The 18,433-nt window shown below is 41.9% G+C and overlaps 1 protein-coding gene across 3 annotated transcripts in view; it reads left to right on the top strand.

Annotated features, from left to right (window-relative positions):
• Nucleotides 1–18,433, top strand: part of oxr1 (oxidation resistance 1) — a 420,907-nt gene that overhangs the window by 347,660 nt on the left and 54,814 nt on the right. For all 3 annotated transcript variants that reach the window (XM_033020271.1, XM_033020272.1, XM_033020274.1), the window contains one exon: nt 6,839–7,001. In XM_033020271.1, the coding sequence (XP_032876162.1) occupies nt 6,839–7,001 (163 nt within the window). The remainder of the gene's footprint in view (nt 1–6,838; nt 7,002–18,433) is intronic.

Genomic DNA, 18,433 nt, shown 5'->3' with positions numbered 1-18,433 from the left:
GTTCCAGGTGTCCCAAGCCGCTGTGAGGATTCTCCCGACACCATCACCCGGCGAGAACGGCCTGGAACATCGGGCCTCCGTAGAGGCAACTGTGGAGGCCTTAATGGGCCCGACTATGGGTGAACTGGGGATGGGGACTGGACACTGTGCCTTCCCTCATAATGGGAACCATTGTGGGGGGATGTTTTTATGTTCAAATGACTTTATTATTGTTATGTCTGTATTCTTTCTTTATGTGCTGCACGGAGAGGACGCTGGCGCTGTTTGTTCGCCGCTTCTCCGTTTGTTATTGTCTGTTACTATTGTAAAGCGACTTTGAGTCTTAGAAAAGCGCTATAAAAATTAAATTTATTATTATTATTATTAACACTTCCCTGTTCTGACAAATGTTAGGATAGCTCATTTCAATGTTATAGATTGTTAGTGTCTCTGTACTTCAAAAGCTTTGCACTTAATTTGCTACTAAATATCCAATGTAATATGATGCAATAGGAAAACATATTTATTCCACTGAAAATGGATTACACTTCCAGGAATATTAACCATTGTGCAGTATTGGGGTCTGAATTCTTTGCTCTGTTATTTTGAGGGCATATGAAATACTTTCTTGTTGACTTTTATTTCTGACTCAAGCTCTGACCAAATGATTCTGTTGCTCTACAGTCATGTTTTTACTTTAAATACAGTGTGCATAGCTATTGCAATCAATTCTTTGGATTTGGAATTGCCCACATCTGATCCCTGTTTTATTTTGTCAATTGTCTTCTACCTATCATATGGTTAGTAACAGTCTAGTCAGCGAAAATACATTCTCTCTTTTAATATGTCAGGCCGCCTCTAATTTTTAGTGTCGATATTGAAATTAATCGTAACATGTTTTGGTCTGAGAGAACAGCAATAATTTCTCTACTGTATCCATGCAACTGAAGTCCTTTATCAATAACACATTCTCGTAAATTTTCTTTGTACCCCCTTCAAGGTGCTGACATCCTTCTAAAGGGAACAACCCTGAATTAGACAGAAGTACATTAGAAATTTAGTCACATTGTGCTTGTAATGAATTTCTAGTGTACATTTATCACAAAATGGGTTTGCAACTTTGCAGAGTTCCAAGAGCACAATTAAATTTAAAATTGATAATATCTGTACCTCTGATGTTCCCGAAACATGTATTTAAAAAAAATCAAATGATCATGGATAGTGACTATCCACATGCTGCACCCAGTGTGTGAAAATGATCACAGTTGTGGAGATACCATCCCACATAGATTATTCAGAGGGAAACAGCTCTTATTAGCAGAGATCAACAACTACAGTTTGCAAAAAATGTAATTGAAAAACAACTACAGAAACAGGCCTTTTAACCCATCGAGTCTGCACTCATTTACACTATTCTTACCTTAATCTAATAACATTTTATTGGGATGTAATTTGCAGCGGAGGTCACTTCAGTCCGGAGAGTGGAAGATTGGCTAGAATTCATTTGGCAGGCCTGAATACATGCTATGCTCAAGGTTATCTCTCATTGTTAGTAACTTTGAGCACTTTAATGGTTGGACCACCAGTATTGTAGGAGCAGATTGGTCAGAACCATGGACTTGTCACTGGAGCAACAAGAAGGATTCAGTAAATGGTGGAGCACTAAGCAGAGTTGATGAACAGAGAATTAGGGGCGCAAATGCATAGTTTCCTGAGAGTAGCAACAAAGATTGATCAGGTGGTGAGGAAGGCATCTGGCATGCTTTCTTTCATAGGTTGGAACATTTGTCACAACACACTAGTTAGACCAAACTTGGATTTATTGTATGCCGTCCTCCACACTGCAGAAAGGATGTAATTGCGTTGGAGGGAATGCAGAGGAGATTTGCTGGGGGTATTGCCTGGAGTGAAGAACTTTTTGTTATGGGGAGAGATAAAATAAGCTGGGGATGATTTCCTGGAAGTGCAGGATGTGCTGAGGGGTGATCCGATAGAAGTGTATAAGATTAATGGAGGCATTGATACGGTAGATTGACAAATGTTGTTTCCCTTCGTAGGAGTATTAATAATAAGTGGACAAAAACAATGTACTGGAGGAGCTCAGCAGGTCAGGCAGCATCAATGGAGGAAAATGAAAAGACAACACTCAGCTCATTAACATTTCACCTAGGCTTTTGAAAAGACAGGACAATTGCCATGTTTATCTTCATCTAGCTATTTGACCCTTCATTGTCCTAAACTGATGACCCCAGAGACAACTGCGTTGCATCCTCTACCTTCATGGGGTTGGCACATAAGCTATCCCTCTGTCCTGGCTATATAGAAACAGAGAAACATAGAAAATAGGTACAGGAGGAGGCCATTCGGCCCTTCGAGCCAGCACCGCCATTCATTGTGATCATGGCTGATCGTCCCCTATCAATAACCCATGCCTGCCTCCTCCCCATATCTCGACTCCACTAGCCCCTAGAGCTCTATCTAACGCTCTCTTAAATCCATCCAGTGACTTGGCCTCCACTGCCCTCTGTGGCAGGGAATTCCATAAATTCACAACTCTCTGGGTGAAAAAGTTTTTTTCTCACCTCAGTCTTAAATGACCTCCCCTTTATTCTAAGACTGTGGCCCCTGGTTCTGGACTCGCCCAACATTGGGAACATTTTTCCTGCATCTAGCTTGTCCAGTCCTTTTATAATTTTATATGTTTCTATAAGATCCCCCTCATCCTTCTAAACTCCAGTGAATACAAGCCTAGTCTTTTCAATCTTTCCTCATATGACAGTCCTGCCATCCCAGGGATCAATCTCGTGAACCTACGCTGCACTGCCTCAATCACTAGGATGTCCTTCCTCAAATTAGGAGACCAAAACTGTACACAATATTCCAGATGTGGTCTCACCAGAGCCCTATACAACTGCAGAAGAACCTCTTTACTCCTATACTGAAATCCTCTTGTTATGAAGGCCAACATTCCATTAGCTTTCTTCACTGCCTGCTGTATCCGTAAGCCAACTTTCAGTGACCGGTGTACAAGGACGCCCAGGTCTCGCAGCATCTCCCCCTTACCTAACCTAACCACATTGAGATAATAATCTGCCCCCTTGTTTTTGCTGCCAAAGTGGATAACCTCACATTTATCTATATTTTACTGCATCTGCCACGCATGTGCCCACTCACTCAACCTGTCCAGGTCACCCTGCAACCTCCTCACATCCTCTTCACAGTTCACACTTCCACCTAGCTTTGTGTCATCCGCAAATTTGCTAGTGTTGCTCCTAATCCCCTCTTCCAAATCATTAATGTATATGGTAAACAGTTGCGGCCCCAACACCGAGCCTTGCGGCACTCCACTCGCCACTGCCTGCCATTCTGAAAAGGACCTGTTCACTCCTACTCTTTGCTTCTGGTCTGCCAACCAATTTTCTATCCATGTCAACACCCTACCCCCAATACCATGTGCTCTAATTTTAGTCACCAATCTCCCGTGCGGGACCTTATCAAAGGCTTTCTGAAAGTCTAGATACACTACATCCACTGGCACCCCTTCATCCATTTTACTTGTCACATCCTCAAAAAATTCCAGAAGATAAGTCAAGCATGATTTCCCTTTCATAAATCCATGTTGACTTGGACTAATCATTTTACTGCTATCCAAATGCCCCATTATTACCTCTTTAATAATTGACTCCAGCATCTTTCCCACCACCAAAGTCAGGCTGACTGGTCTGTAATTCCCTGTTTTCTCTCTCGCTCCTTTCTTGAAAAGTGGGATAACATTAGCTATCCTCCAATCCACAGGAACTGACCCTGAATCTATTGAACATTGGAAAATGATCACCAATGCGTCCATTATTTGTAGAGCTACCTCCCTGAGGACCCTGGGATGCAGACCATCAGGCCCAGGGGATTTATCATCCTTCAGTCCCATTAGCCTACCCAATACTATTTCTCGCCTAATGAAAATTTCTTTCAGTTCCTCTACCCCCTTAGATCCTCTGTCCTCCAGTACATCTGGGAGATTGTTTGTATCTTCCTTAGTGAAGACAGATCCGAAGTACCTATTCAACTCTTCTGCCATTTCCTTGTTGCCCACAATAATTTCACCCGTGTCTGCCTTCAAGGGACCCACATTTGACTTTGCTACTCTTTTTCCCTTCTGTCTTTTACTGTCCTTCTTTATATTCCTGGCCAGCTTCCCTTCGTACTTCATCTTTTCAGCCCGTATTGCCCGTTTTGTTTCCTTCTGTTGTCCTATGAAAGTTTCCCAATCCTCTGGTTTTTGGCTACTGTGTTATACATCTTTTCTTTTAGTTTTATTCTATCCCTAACTTCTCTTGTCAGCCACGGTTGCCTCCTACACCCCTTAGAATCCTTCTTCCTTTTTGGAATGAAATGGTCCTGCGTCTTCCGGATTATGCCCAGAAATTCCTGCCATTGCTGTTCCACCGTCATTCCTGCTAGGATCCTTTTCCAGTCTACCTTGGCCAGCTCCTCTCTCATGCCTTCATAGTCCCCTTTTTTCAACGGCATCACTGACACTTCCGATTTAACTATTCTGATACCGAAACTATTTCCGAGAACTAATCATATTATGATCACAACCTCCAAGTGGTTCCTTTACATCGAGTTCTCTTATCATATCTGGTTCATTGGACAACACTAAATCCAGAATTGCCTTTTCTCTGGTCGGCTCCATTACAAGCTGCTCTAAGAATCCATCTCGGAGGCATTCTACAAACTCTTTCTTGGGGTCCTGAACCGACCTGATTTTCCCAATCTACCTGCATTTTGAAATCCCCCATCACCACAGTGGCATTACCTTTGTTACATGCCAGTTTTAACTCCTGCTGCAACTTACACCCTACTTCCGGGCTACTATTTGGGGGTTTGTAGATAACACCAATTAGTGTCTTCTTGCCTTTACAATTCCTCAACTCAATCCACAGTGACTCTACCTCGTTAGTCCCTATGTCTTCCCTCTCAAGGGACTGAATTCCATCCCTCACCAGCAGAGCTACCCCCCCTCCTCTGCCCACCTGCCTGTCCTTTCTATAGGATGTATAACCCTGAATATTGTTCTCAGGCCCGATCCTCCTGCAGCCACGTCTCAGTAATCCCCACAAAGTCATATCGACCAACCTCTAACTGAGCCTCAAGCTCATCTACTTTACTTCTTATACTTCGCGCATTCATATACAATTCCTAACGCATCTCACCTTTCACATCGATCCCTATTACACTTGGCCATACTCACCTTTCCCTTTGTGAGCTTCCTTTCCTGTTAACTCTGGGGTCATTAACCATCCCTTTACTCTCTTTCCCTTTAACTCCGTCCTCGACTATTCCATTTGACACCCCACCCCCCTTATTCAGTTTAAAACCACCCGTGCAGCAGTGGCAAACCTGCCTGCCAGAATGCTGGTCCCCCACCTGTTAAGATGCAATCTGTCCCTTTTGTACAGTTCCCCCTTACTCCAAAACAGACCCCAGTGATCTAAGAATCTAAATCCCTGCCCCCTGCACCAGTTCCTCAACCACACATTCAGGTCCCGTATCTCCCTTTTCCTGCTCTCGCCAGCACGAGGAACTGGAAGCAAACCGGAGATAACAACCCTGGAGGTCCTGCTTTTCAGCATTTTTCCGAGCTCTCTAAAGTAACGCTGCAGAATATTCATCCCCTTCTTCGTTTGTGCCCTTGAGGATTTTCTGCACTATGTCCGTGACATCCTGGATCCTGGCACCAGGAAGGCAGCACACCATCCTCGAATCCCGTCTGTTCCTGCAGAAACCCCTGTCCGTACCTCTCACAATGGAGTCTCCAACTACAATGGCGTTTCCTGACGTTGGCCTCTTTGGTTTTGGCTCAACAGCCCTTTTTGCTTCGCAAGCCAGTCCGCCGCTCAGTGTGATAACGTCTTCTGTCCCGACAGCTTCTAAGTGGGTGAACCTGTTCACGAGAGGTACAACACCCGGGGACCTTTGCATTCCATGTTTCCCTCCCTTTCTCACCGTCACCCACCTTCTCTCTTCCAGTACCTTAGGTGTAACAATCTTACTGTAGGAATTGTCGAGGAACGACAAAGACCACATTTGTGCTGGTGACTCAGCATAGATTCCACCTTTGAGCACTGGGTGCAAACAGCCAGGATCTGCACTGGTAATCAAAGAGTGACACATGCTGCATCTTGATCCTTCTCCTCCTCTTGTTTATAGAGGTGCATAATTGGTTCCAGGTTTGTGGATTTTATTGTAAGTCAGAAATTTAACAATATCTGCAATACGAACCTAATATAAAAGAATCAAAAGAGTCAAGACTGTTTATTTGTTTTATGTAGCGGATATGAACCATATCAATTAAATTCTTACTTGGCATTGATATTAATTAATTATTGTAATGGGAACCGAGATACAGTGAAAAACTTTATGTTGTGTCTAGTCAAATCATACTATACACCAGTACAGTCAAACCAGACACGTTCAACAGGTAATGCAAAGAGAATAGGGGTTGGTTGGGGGGTGGGAGTCTGGATTTTGTGATGGACTGCGCTACGTCCACAACAGATTTCTAATTGTGAATAATTCCATTGATGCACCAGAACTTTATCCATTGTTTTCTATTCGGCATGGGCAGGTTGGGTCAAACGGTCTGTTTTCAAGCTGTATGTTTCTATCAGCTATTCTCCCTTTCCTTCCCCTGCTTCTCTGTGCCGTACTCTTGAGCTGCAACCACCTTGAATCAAATAATTGTTACTTAATTCTGGCCTTTTTAGCAACAGGCATCTTGCAATCTCTGTTATCTGGTGCAATGTAGCAGCAAAGCATGTAGTGGCTATTTATTAAGAAGGAACTCTTTGCTTTGCAGGGCCGAGCACCTATATGTTTTCTTCGTACAGTGGTCTCCTGACATTTATGCAAATGAAACTGGAGAGTCGTCAAAGGAACCAGGATTCATGGTTGCCACAAGGAATGAAGAATCTGAAATGAGCGAGCATTCCATCAGTGAATTGGCACTAAAAGATTGGGAGGTAAGTGCCTGTCTTGGTTTAGGAAGCTACATTGGAATCCACCTTTAACATATTTTATACATCTTTGCATGCTTTGATTTTAAAATCATTTGCTTGGGGTGTACTCTTAATGTTTCATCCTAATAATCATCTAGAAAGCCAAGTTGCTCCAAAGTCGGTTGTAGTAAATCATTGTCTATTATTTTATTAATCTATGTAACTTTAAACATCATTATACTTGATTTTGATCTCTGAACTTTTACTTCTGTAATTTCTGTAAGTCCATATTTAATTGTTTGCTGAATTTGTAGACAATTTTATTTCCGGGGCAGGAAATGTCTCAAGGTTTAAAAATTATTGTAAATATCTAACCTGACCCATAGACAGTATAAATATGCATGTATGCCAAAAAACAATAGATTGTTTTAACTGGAGCAGAGCAGGGGCTGATTGAATAACCTGCTCTCATGAGACAAGTCAGTAATTTAAAAGTGCCTGTGAACCAGGAGAAGGATATGTACTGTGAATATTAACGGAAAGTGGCACTCGGGCGAAAGACTGCCATGATCTTATTGAGTGGTGGAGCAACCGCAAGGGACTAAATGATCTACTTCTGATCCTATTTATATTTTTTAAAAGTCCAGGATGTGAATTGTACATCACCTGTTGTATTCTGATAGCCTGCCACCTTTTCCAAATTGAGGCCCTTCTCCCCTACCATTTCCCCAACGCTCTAATGCACACCCTGTCTGCATTACTCAAAAGTTATCTTTCCACCTAAAAGACAACTAGTATCTCTGTGACTGAGAAAACAAGTTAAAGAAGATGAAAATATCTTGATTTAAATTTGGTTGTCGCTCTCCCAGTCTGGGTTTTGCAATTATTATAAGTTTCACCATTTCTCGGTTGCCGCCTCACCCCATAAATATTGGTGCCTGTGATGGTATTGTGTTGTTACTGTAAATATTGAGTTTTCTTGTAAATGGCACAAGGTATTGCTGAAAGACTATATGTTTTGCAATTTGGTACTCTGGATGAATTGTTCGTTGCGATTTGGGGGATGTGTAATGTGAAACTTTTTATTTGGGTTGCTTGGAGTAATGGACCGATAGCTAACTGGGTCAGGGGAAGAACGGGAAAGATGAAAAATGTCATTTTATATCACTGAACTGTGGAGGTACACCAGTATTGAATTAGACACTGGAAACTATTGGTCTCAAATTGATGTGTTCAAAAGGGAACTGCAGATGCTGGAATATCGAAGGTACACAAAATTGCTGGGGAAACTCAGCGGGTGCAGCAGCATCTATGGAGCGAAGGAAATGGGCGACGTTTCGGGCCGAAACCCTTCTTCAGTCTGAAGAAGGGTTTCGGCCCGAAACGTCGCCCATTTCCTTCGCTCCATAGTTGCTGCTGCACCCGCTGAGTTTCCCCAGCAATTTTGTGTACCTTCGGTCTCAAATTGATGTTGCCATTCAGTCCCCAAAAATCAATGATTTGATGTTTAATATGCGCTAAAGCTGTTTTCATATGTGCCAATCCTAAAGTTCCATGACCTGTCTGTACACTATTTTCTAAACAATTCCTATTTGTGACTTTTTGAATGTTTGGGTACATACTTGCCAAACTGTATGAAGAAATTAAGAATTAGTAACATTCTCCTGCTAAATGCAAGAATAATCAAAGGAGCATGAGGCAGAAAAAACCCCCAATGCTTCAGCCTATTCAGATGATCAAAACAGTCCAGGGAATCCAAGATGTCAACCTATATAGTCAATTGTGTCCCATGTGAAATCTCTTTCCTGATCAGGAATTAATTCTTCACAAAAGCATTCAGCCAGGTCATAAGGAATAGGAAATGACATTTATTCCAATGGCTCAAAACTCTGTGGGAAATGAAGAATTATTCGAGTCTCCCTATCCTACGCAGGGTCATTTCGTTCCAAAAAGGAAGAAAGATTCTAAGGGGAGTAGGAGGCAACCGTGGCTGACAAGAGAAGTTAGGGATAGAATAAAACTAAAAGAAAAGATGTATAACACAGCAAAGAGGATTGGGAAACTTTCATTGGACAACAGAAGGAAACAAAACGCGCAATACGGGCTGAAAAGATGAAGTACGAGGGGAAGCTGGCCAGGAATATAAAGAAGGACAGTAAAAGCTTCTTTAGATATGTTAAGGGAAAAAGAGTAGCAAAGTCAAATGTGGGTCCCTTGAAGGCAGACATGGGTGAAATTATTATGGGCAACAAGGAAATGGCAGAAGAGTTGAATAGGTACTTCGGATCTGTCTTCACTAAGGAAGACACAAACAATCTCCCAGATGTACTGGAGGACAGAGGATCTAAGGGGGTAGAGGAACTGAAAGAAATTTTCATTAGGCGAGAAATAGTATTGGGTAGGCTAATGGGACTGAAAGATGATAAATCTCCTGGTCTGCATCCCAGGGTCCTCAGGGAGGTGACTCTAGAAATAGTGGACGTATTGGTGATCATTTTCCAATGTTCAATAGATTCAGGATCAGTTCCTGTGGATTGGAGGATAGCTAATGTTATCCCACTTTTCAACAAAGGGGCGAGAGAGAAAACGGGGAATTACAGACCAGTTAGCCTAACTTTGGTGGTGGGAAAGATGCTGGAGTCAATTATAAAAGAGGTAATAATGGGGCATTTGGATAGCAGTAAAATGATTAGTCCAAGTCAACATGGATTTATGAAAGGGAAATCAAGCTTGACTAATCTTCTGGAATTTTTTGAGGATGTGACAAGTAAAATGGATGAAGGGGTGCCAGTGGATGTAGTGTATCTAGACTTTCAGAAAGCCTTTGTTAAGGTCCCGCACGGGAGACTGGTGACTAAAATCAGAGCACATGGTATTGGGGGTAGGGTGTTGACATGGATAGAAAATTGGTTGGCAGACCAGAAGCAAAGAGTAGGAGTGAACGGGTCCTTTTCAGAATGGCAGGCAGTGGTGAGTGGAGTGCCGCAAGGCTTGGTGTTGGGTCCGCAACTGTTTACCATATATATTAATGATTTGGAAGAGGGAATTAGGAGCAACACTAGCAAGTTTGCGGATGACACAAAGCTGGGTGGCAGTGTGAACTGTGAAGAGGATGTTAGGAGGTTGCAGGGTGACCTGGACAGGTTGAGTGAGTGGGCAGATGCGTGGCAGATGCAGTATAATATAGATAAATGTGAGGTTATCCACTTTGGCGGCAAAAACAAGGGGACAGATTATTATCTCAATGGGGTTAGGTTAGGTAAGGGGGAGGTACAGCAACACCTGGGCGTCCTTGTACACCGGTCACTGAAAGTTGGCGTGCATGTACAGCAGGCAGTGAAGAAAGCTAATGGAATGTTGACCTTCATAACAAGAGGATTTCAGTATAGGAGTAAAGAGGTTCTTCTGCAGTTGTATAGCGCTCTGGTGAGACCACATCTGGAGTATTGTGTACAGTTTTGGTCTCCTAATTTGAGGAAGGACATCCTTGTGATTGAGGCAGTGCAGCGTAGGTTCACGAGATTGATCCCTGGGATGGCGGGACTGTCATATGAGGAAAGATTGAAAAGACTAGGCTTGTATTCACTGGAGTTTAGGAGGATGAGGGGATATCTTATAGAAACATATAAAATTATAAAAGGACTGGCCAAGCTAGATGCAGGAAAAATGTTCCCAATGTTGGGCGAGTCCAGAACCAGGGGTCACAGTCTTAGAATAAAGGGGAGGTCATTTAAGACAGGTGGAAAAAACTTTTTCACCCAGAGAGTTGTGAATTTATGGAATTCCCTGCCACAGAGGGCAGTGGAGGCCAAATCACTGGATGGATTTAAGAGAGAGTTAGATAGAGCTCTAGGGGCAAGTGGAGTCAAGGGATATGGGGAGAAGGCAGGCACGGGTTATTGATAGGGGACGATCAGCCATGATCACAATGAATGGCGGTGCTGGCTCGAAGGGCCGAATGGCCTCCTCCTGCACCTATTTTCTATGTTGTGCCGTTTTATTCGAATATCCTGGCACCGTTCAATTACCAATGTCAGATAATCTTGCAGCAGACATGTAATCCGACCCTTCGATTCTTATTTGCAGATTTAACATCTGTAGGTGTGAGGTAAATGACCACAGTGTCTTAAAATAGCTAAGGTCCTTCATGCTAAGAATCATTCTCATACCCTTTCCATCAACCAGTTCTAAGGCCACTTTATCATTCAACCTGAAGAAATGGGAAGGAAAAAAAAAGACCCAGTGCAAATTACCAGTGCACGATGAGAAAATGGTGTACATTGTTTGATGAGTCATGTTTCTATTAATGCAATCCCATGACATGTTAGCATATTTGCCATTTCTCTACTTCAATTAACAATGAATTTTCGGTGATTGATGCAAACTAATTATCTCTTTCACTCCTTTTTAAGTATTGTTCTATTGATGTTTGAAGCTGGATGTTCAGTATCGCCATTGTTTGTCCTAGTTAAATACAATTTGGTTTAATTTCTGCTTTCAGGGCTTGGGGATATTTCCTTCAGATAATTCTGGCGTGAATGAATTTCTGAGGTAGCCTTCAGAGAATTCTAGAAATTTGATTCTGGAATTCTATCAAGAATTGTCAGACCTGTTAACTCTCGTTGTTATTGTGCTTTTCATGCAAGGTATTTTCTGCACAGTACAGTTTTTTGTAGGGTGCTGACGTTTCAGATTAGCTTCTAAACATGTCCTTAAATTGTCTGATGCTCCTCAATAAAATGGTTCCTTTCTCTTCAACAATCACCAGGATCCAGTCCTAGTCAACAAAATATTTTCTCTGACTTCTGCTCATCTGTCACAGTAACAACACTTGAATAGTATTGCATGCCTGTTTTGGGAGTCTGGCATTTAGATGTGTGAATAATATGACCAGCCCTTCAGAAGTGACAGTGTTGTAATTAGAGCATTGATGGTGGAGATAATGGCTTGGGAGAGGACACTGACATTGATTCACCTATCCTGCAAATAGAGAAATGAATCAATGGACTCTTTTCTCAGCAAACTAAAGGATGTACTGAATTTCATTATCGACATCCACTATATCTGAGGGGTGGCTGCAAAGATGTGTCAAGGAAGCTATTCTCTAAGGTGTTCTCATTGACTGATGATGTCAGAGGACAGTGTTGTGCAGCAGACCTGGTTTGTGAAGGACCTTTATTTTACTAACGTTGAGGGTAAGGCCCATTCTCTTGTTCACTTTAAAACAAACAAGCCAAGGACTACTCAGAGCTCGAACCTTGAGTGAGGTAGGAGTGATCGTGGTTCTGGAGTGGAGGCAGCTGATGTTAAGCATTTTCCTATTTGTCCTGTAGATTAGTTCACTCCAGTAGGAAGCTTGTTGGAGGTGAAATATATTGTTGGAGCAAGAAAGATTAAGAATTTTGGAACGAAGATAGACACAAAATTCTGCAATAGATAAGTGGGACAGGCTGCATCTTTGGAGAGAAGGAATGGGTGACGTTACGGGTCGAGACTGTTGTGCGGTCACCAATTCTTTCTCTCCAGAATTGCTGCCTGTACCACTGAGTTACTCCAGCATTTTGTGTCTATATTCAGTGTAAATCAGCATCTGCACTTCCTACCCACGCAAGAGTTTTGGAATAATGACTGCTTTAGTTGATCCAGTTTGCATTAGGATTTGGTCTGAGGTAGACTATTGGGATTATGGCTTGGATGTCCTCATGTAACAGAGAGAGAATGGAAATACATTTCTGAGGGCACCCATATTTAAGAAGAGTGTCCCACGATTCTTTATTTAGACAAATTGAAAGTGATTGTAACATTGAAAAGTTATTATATAGTGTTTCTTGCTGTACATTTCTAGGGGTTGTCACATGATGAAGGTTCAAGTTCAAGTGAGTTTATTATCATGTGTCCCTGATAGGACAATGAAATTCTTGCTTTGCTTCAGCACAACAGAACATAGTAGGCATTGACTACAAAACAGATCTGGTGTCCATATACCATAATATAAATATATACACACATGAATAAATAAACTGATAAAGTGCAAATAACAGATAATGGGCTATTGATGTTCAGAGTTTTGTCCGAGCCAAGTTCAATAGCCTGATGGCTGTGGGGAAGTAGCTATTCCTGAACCTGGTCGTTGCAGTCTTCAGGCTCCTGTACCTTCTACCTGAAGGTAGCAGGGAGATGAGTGTGTGGCCAGGATGGTGTGTGTCCTTGATGATACTGCCAACCTTTTTGAGTCAGCGACTACGATAGATCCCCTCAATGGAAGGGATGTCAGAGCCGGTGATGGACAGGGCAGTGTTTACTACTTTTTGTAGTCTTTTTCTCTCCAGGGCGCTCAAGTTGCCGAACCAAGCCACGATGCAACCGGTCAGCATGCTCTCTACTGTGCACCTGTAGAAGTTAGAGAGAGTCCTCCTTGACAAACCGACTCTCCATAATCTTCTCAGGAAGTGCTGATGTGCTTTCTTAATAATTGCATCAGTGTTCTCGGACCAGGAAAGATCTTCAGAGATGTGCACGCCCAGGAATTTGAGGCTCTTGACCCTTTCACCCATCGACCCGTTGATATAAACGGGACTGTGGGTCCCCATGCTACTCCTTCCAAAGTCCACAATCAGTTCCTTCGTTTTGCTGGTGTTGAGGGCCAGGTTATTGTGCTGGCACCATATGGACAGTTGTCACATGATGAAGGTCATGTCTTTTCTACCTTTCCATGGAAGGAATCTACATTGTCTTTTGGGGACTAGCTTCATTGCCAATTGCAAATACTTTTTTCCATATCATGTAGTAGGGAGACCCCCCTGGAATGATTGCAATTGGATTTGTCTTCTCTTGAAGTCTGTCAAGATTACAGCAGCTTTGTCATTCTCAGATAATAAAGGCTATCTATCTATCTATCTATCTATCTATCTATCTATCTATCTATCTATCTATCTATCTATCTATCCCTCCCACGTTTTAGAACTGCAGTTGGGATAACATCTGTCGCAGAGAATCTTGTTTATTAATTGTGATTTAGCTTTTCCAACCTCCTGTTGTTCTGGGGTCGTGGCAAGGGTGAAACAGAGTTTTGTGATATGACGTTAAGTTAAGGACATTTGACTCCAGGACAGATGATTAACTTTGGAGTTTATCTAAGAGTCTATTTCTTTGGGCTTTGTCTACCATTATAAGATGTATTTTAATTTTGGCATTTGGGCATTAGAGATTTAGTTGGAAGAATATTTGCACATGTCATGGTATCAGCCATGATCACATTGAATGGTGATGCTGGCTCGAAGGGCCGAATGGCCTACCCCTGCACCTATTGTCTATTGTCTATAAGAGTTGCTGGACCGCTTCTGCTCTTTCCACCTATCATCTGTTCTTTGGGTGTATTTTGTCAAATGTTAGCACTTAAGTGCCTTTGAGTTGTTTATTTTTCCCTTGAGACCTAATCGCATTTCCATTCGAGCAATGTGTTTTCAGTTCATTAGCTCCAAGATCTACTCGTGGTTCTCATCAAATCGGTCTCATTTTGGAACTGGTGGAGAAACCAAGAGCTTTGTCAGAAATGTTACCTCGGTTATTACTGTTGGCTAGCAGTCAAAAGGTTGTTGGAGGCGGTGACTTCAGAAGAAGTTTGTAGATAACACAAAGATTGGCAGAGTTATTGATAGTGTAAGTAGAAAAGGTAGGTTGGAATATCGGAACCCCCCCCCCCCCCCCCAACTTATAGGAGGACCGTTCAGAAGTCTACTTCAGTGAGCAAATAAAGCTTCACAAATTAATTCCTGAGATATTAAGTGTATCTTATGTGGAGAGATTAACGTGACTTCACCAGACATCCACAGCATCAGTCAGCATCTTTAGTGTTGACAATTGCAGCTATACATAAGAATTACTGCATATTTAGTTTCACATTACAACCTTCCCACAGACTGAGAGGCAGCAAAATGGTAACTGGACAAGCAAACTTTGTGAATGTTGGACTGAAAGAACACAGAGTTTAAAAGATGACGAGTTGGAGGTAGCAGAGAGCGAGGAATTAGGGTAAAAAGAAAGGGATGAAAGATGAGGGGTGGTGAAGGAGGAGGCTTGGAGGCAAGGAAGCAAGAGAAGAGAAGGATACAAAACAGTGATTGATGAGAGTAGGTGGGGTAGTGACAAGTGATAGCCGGCAAGATTGTGGACGGTAGGGCGAGAGTAGGAGAAAAGAGGCATGAAATGGATGGTAGGATTGAGAGAAGAGGAGGAAGAGGGTGGGGAAATTAAGTGAGAGCAAAGAGTGATAGAGAGGAAGGGTGGGAAGTTTGACAATGAAAGGCTACCCTACCCCATTCTTTGTTCTCTTCCAAGTCACCTCGCTTCTCACCGTTGTTTACTCCTCTCCCTGTTTGTATCTGTTCTTCTTTCGGTTTTCCAGCATCTGATCTGTCCATTAAACATAATTTTGAAGTTTCGAAATGCTTTTTAGCAAAATGTAAGTGTGGTAAACAGTGACTTCCAATGACAGTTGGACAATAAATTCCATACTATTGAATTGAAGATTAAAGTTCATGTAGATAACTGGGAAATTATGGAATTTGGGAGGTAAAATAAAGAGACAATACAAATTAAACGGAACAGCATTCGAAGGCTTGCATAGTTCAAAGTTGGGCAGTCACACACACAAATCTTTGAAGGTAGCAGGAAAGACTTGAATTAAAAATCCCCTTTATAAATGGAGGCATTTCCAGTCCTTCCATTGTAGATCAGTGAAGATCCAAGTCGAGTTATTATATGCACAAGTACAGTGAGGTACATGTACAATGATAAATCATGCTTGATCCTCGCACCTAATCAGATAATAGATAGATAGATAGATAGATAGATAGCTGCCTTTTATTGTCATTCAAACAACTTGGTTTGAACAAAATTGCATTTTCTACAGTTTTTACATTACAAAAAAACCCAAGACCCACACTTAACACAGTTTACATAAACATCCATCACAGTGAGTCTCCAACACCTCCTCACTGTGATGGAAGGCAAAGTCTTATCTCTTCCCTTTAGAAACATAGAAAACATAGAAAATAGGTGCAGGACTAGGCCATTCGGCCATTCGAGCCTGCACCGCCATTCAATATGATCATGGCTGATCATCCAACTCAGTATCCTGTACCTGCCTTCTCTCCATACCCCCTGATCCCTTTAGCCACAAGGGCCACATCTAACTCCCTCTTAAATATTGTTCTTCTCCCGCCGTTCAGCAGTCCAACTGCAGCGTCGAGGCGAAATGGGGCTCCGATGTTAAGTCCCCGGCGGACGATGGTAAGTCCTGTGGCCATTTAAGCCACGCCGGGCGATGTTAGGCCCCGGCTCCGTGTCCTTTAAACTCCGCGATTCCAGCAGGAGAAGTTGCCATAGCGGGAGCTCCGAAAAGCAGTCTCCCTCCAGGGAACTGCGAGCTCCCGATGTTACTGTCCACCGGGCCTGCAGCCGGAGCCTCTGAAGCTCCGAAGTCGGGTCGCAGCCACGCGTCACCACAGCTCTTCCCGCTCTGAAGATGGCCAGCTCCGCGATGTTGGGTCCGCAGGCTCCGCGACTGGAGCCCTCAGGTTAGTCCCCGGGCGGAGGCCGCCGCCGGCTCCTCGATGTTAGGCCCAACGACACCGGAGACCCGACAGGGAAAAAGTCGGGTCCCCGTACAGGGAAGAGATTAAACGGGTTGGATAGATCAGGTTTCAAGTATAAACAATTGTAGAAGATGGGTGTCAGCGAGGACAAACTCCAGGGTAACTGGTGATGTCACAATTAAACCGATTAACACCAGCTATACTCGGAGATGAAAAGGGTAGGAAAAACTCAACATCCAGTTTCTCTACATTCTATAAATCATGAAATATTCAGCAGGCATGTGGCAGGAGTTGCAAGAAAAACATCTTTTTTGATTAATTAAAAAAGCAAATTAAAAAAATTTAACAAAATGCAAAGGGCTGATTAGGAGAATTATATAGTGATTATGGAATTAAAGGCTGTAGGTAGCTGATCCAATTGTATGCGAATGGAATCATTAACTAGCTCTTTCACAGAACTCTTCAACAATCACAATGGTGAAATATCTGCCTGTGCTTCTACAATTCTCTGTGATTTGAGTAATACAAATGCTCTGTGTTTCCATGCCAGTTGATATGATTTTGTAATTGACAATTGTTTATGCAATGCATTAAATATTATTTAAATTAACTTTAGGAAGTGTTGATACCATCTATGTCAGTATAACAGTACTTTCAGTACTGTTTTTAAAACTGCAAAATACTTTTGACAAGTGATTTGTGCAAAAATGTGCAATAAAATAGCAAGGCTAGTAGCACCTACAATGTGTACATGCATGAGTGCAGTTGCATAGTAATTAAAATTGCTGAACTTCATGCCTGAGATTGAGTTCCACGCAGCAATTGCAACATTGCATTTAAGTACCGGTAATTAAACAAACCTAAAATTTAAAAAAAACTTTTGTTCTCCTAACACTTGAGGAATATAAAGGCTATAGGAGAATACTAAGGAACAAAAATAGGTAATGAAATAGCCTAAGCAGGCAGCTTTAAGCAGAATCCTTATGAGTAGCAATGTTACAAAATTTTGAGATTTAAAAAATCAAGTCTGTAATTTATCCCATCAGATAAAGCATTAAAAGAAGTTTAATTTGACACCTAATTCACTTTCATATCTTCAGTATTAAAAAGGTTATGGCCATTTTCATACTTTTCCCTATTGCTTTTCCATTGACTTAACACAAATGCTGTGATCGAGGACAGTCAAAAGCCCATTACTTTCTTAAAAACTAAGAGAACTGAAATACATTTTCAGTTATTATAGATTGAAGCATTCTGAAACAAATATGAAACAATCTTACTTAGATGAGTTGAAATTAAAGCATATTATTAGTTACAAAATTCAATTACTAGATCTAAATATCTATCAATTTCTTAAGAATAGATTAACATTTTTAAATAGCCTAAGTGTCCAAATAACATTCACACAATAATTCACAATATAACATAATTTTTTTTATCTCATTGTCATGGATTTATAGGCCAAATTGATTTAATACCTGTAAATTAATGGTCATTTAAATCATCTTGCGAGTGGGTTTTTCTGGAACGCGATCAATTGGAACGTTGCGGTTGCGGTGAATTTAGACCCCATATCGGCAGGAAAAATACTGCTGGTTCGTATGGGGAAAAAATCACTGTTTCGCAACGTAAAATGTGAATTAAAAGCATCTTAAGGAGCACTTTTATACATAAAATAAATGGCTTTCCTTTACCTGTCCCGTACGCAAAATCCGTCCCCGTTGTCGGCGTTGACGGCTTTGGAAGCTGATTTATAAATTACTCCAGCGCTGAACTTATCGGGCGATTTAAAAAACAAAAATACACAGAACGGCCGTTGGAACAATTCTTCAGCAAAAGCTTGCACTCCAACAAAATATA

The sequence above is a fragment of the Amblyraja radiata genome, chromosome 4, assembly GCF_010909765.2.
Source record: "Amblyraja radiata isolate CabotCenter1 chromosome 4, sAmbRad1.1.pri, whole genome shotgun sequence".
Taxonomy (NCBI): domain Eukaryota; kingdom Metazoa; phylum Chordata; class Chondrichthyes; order Rajiformes; family Rajidae; genus Amblyraja; species Amblyraja radiata.
The sequence above is the reverse complement of the archived record's forward strand: the minus strand, read 5'-3'. Positions and strand labels throughout refer to the sequence as shown.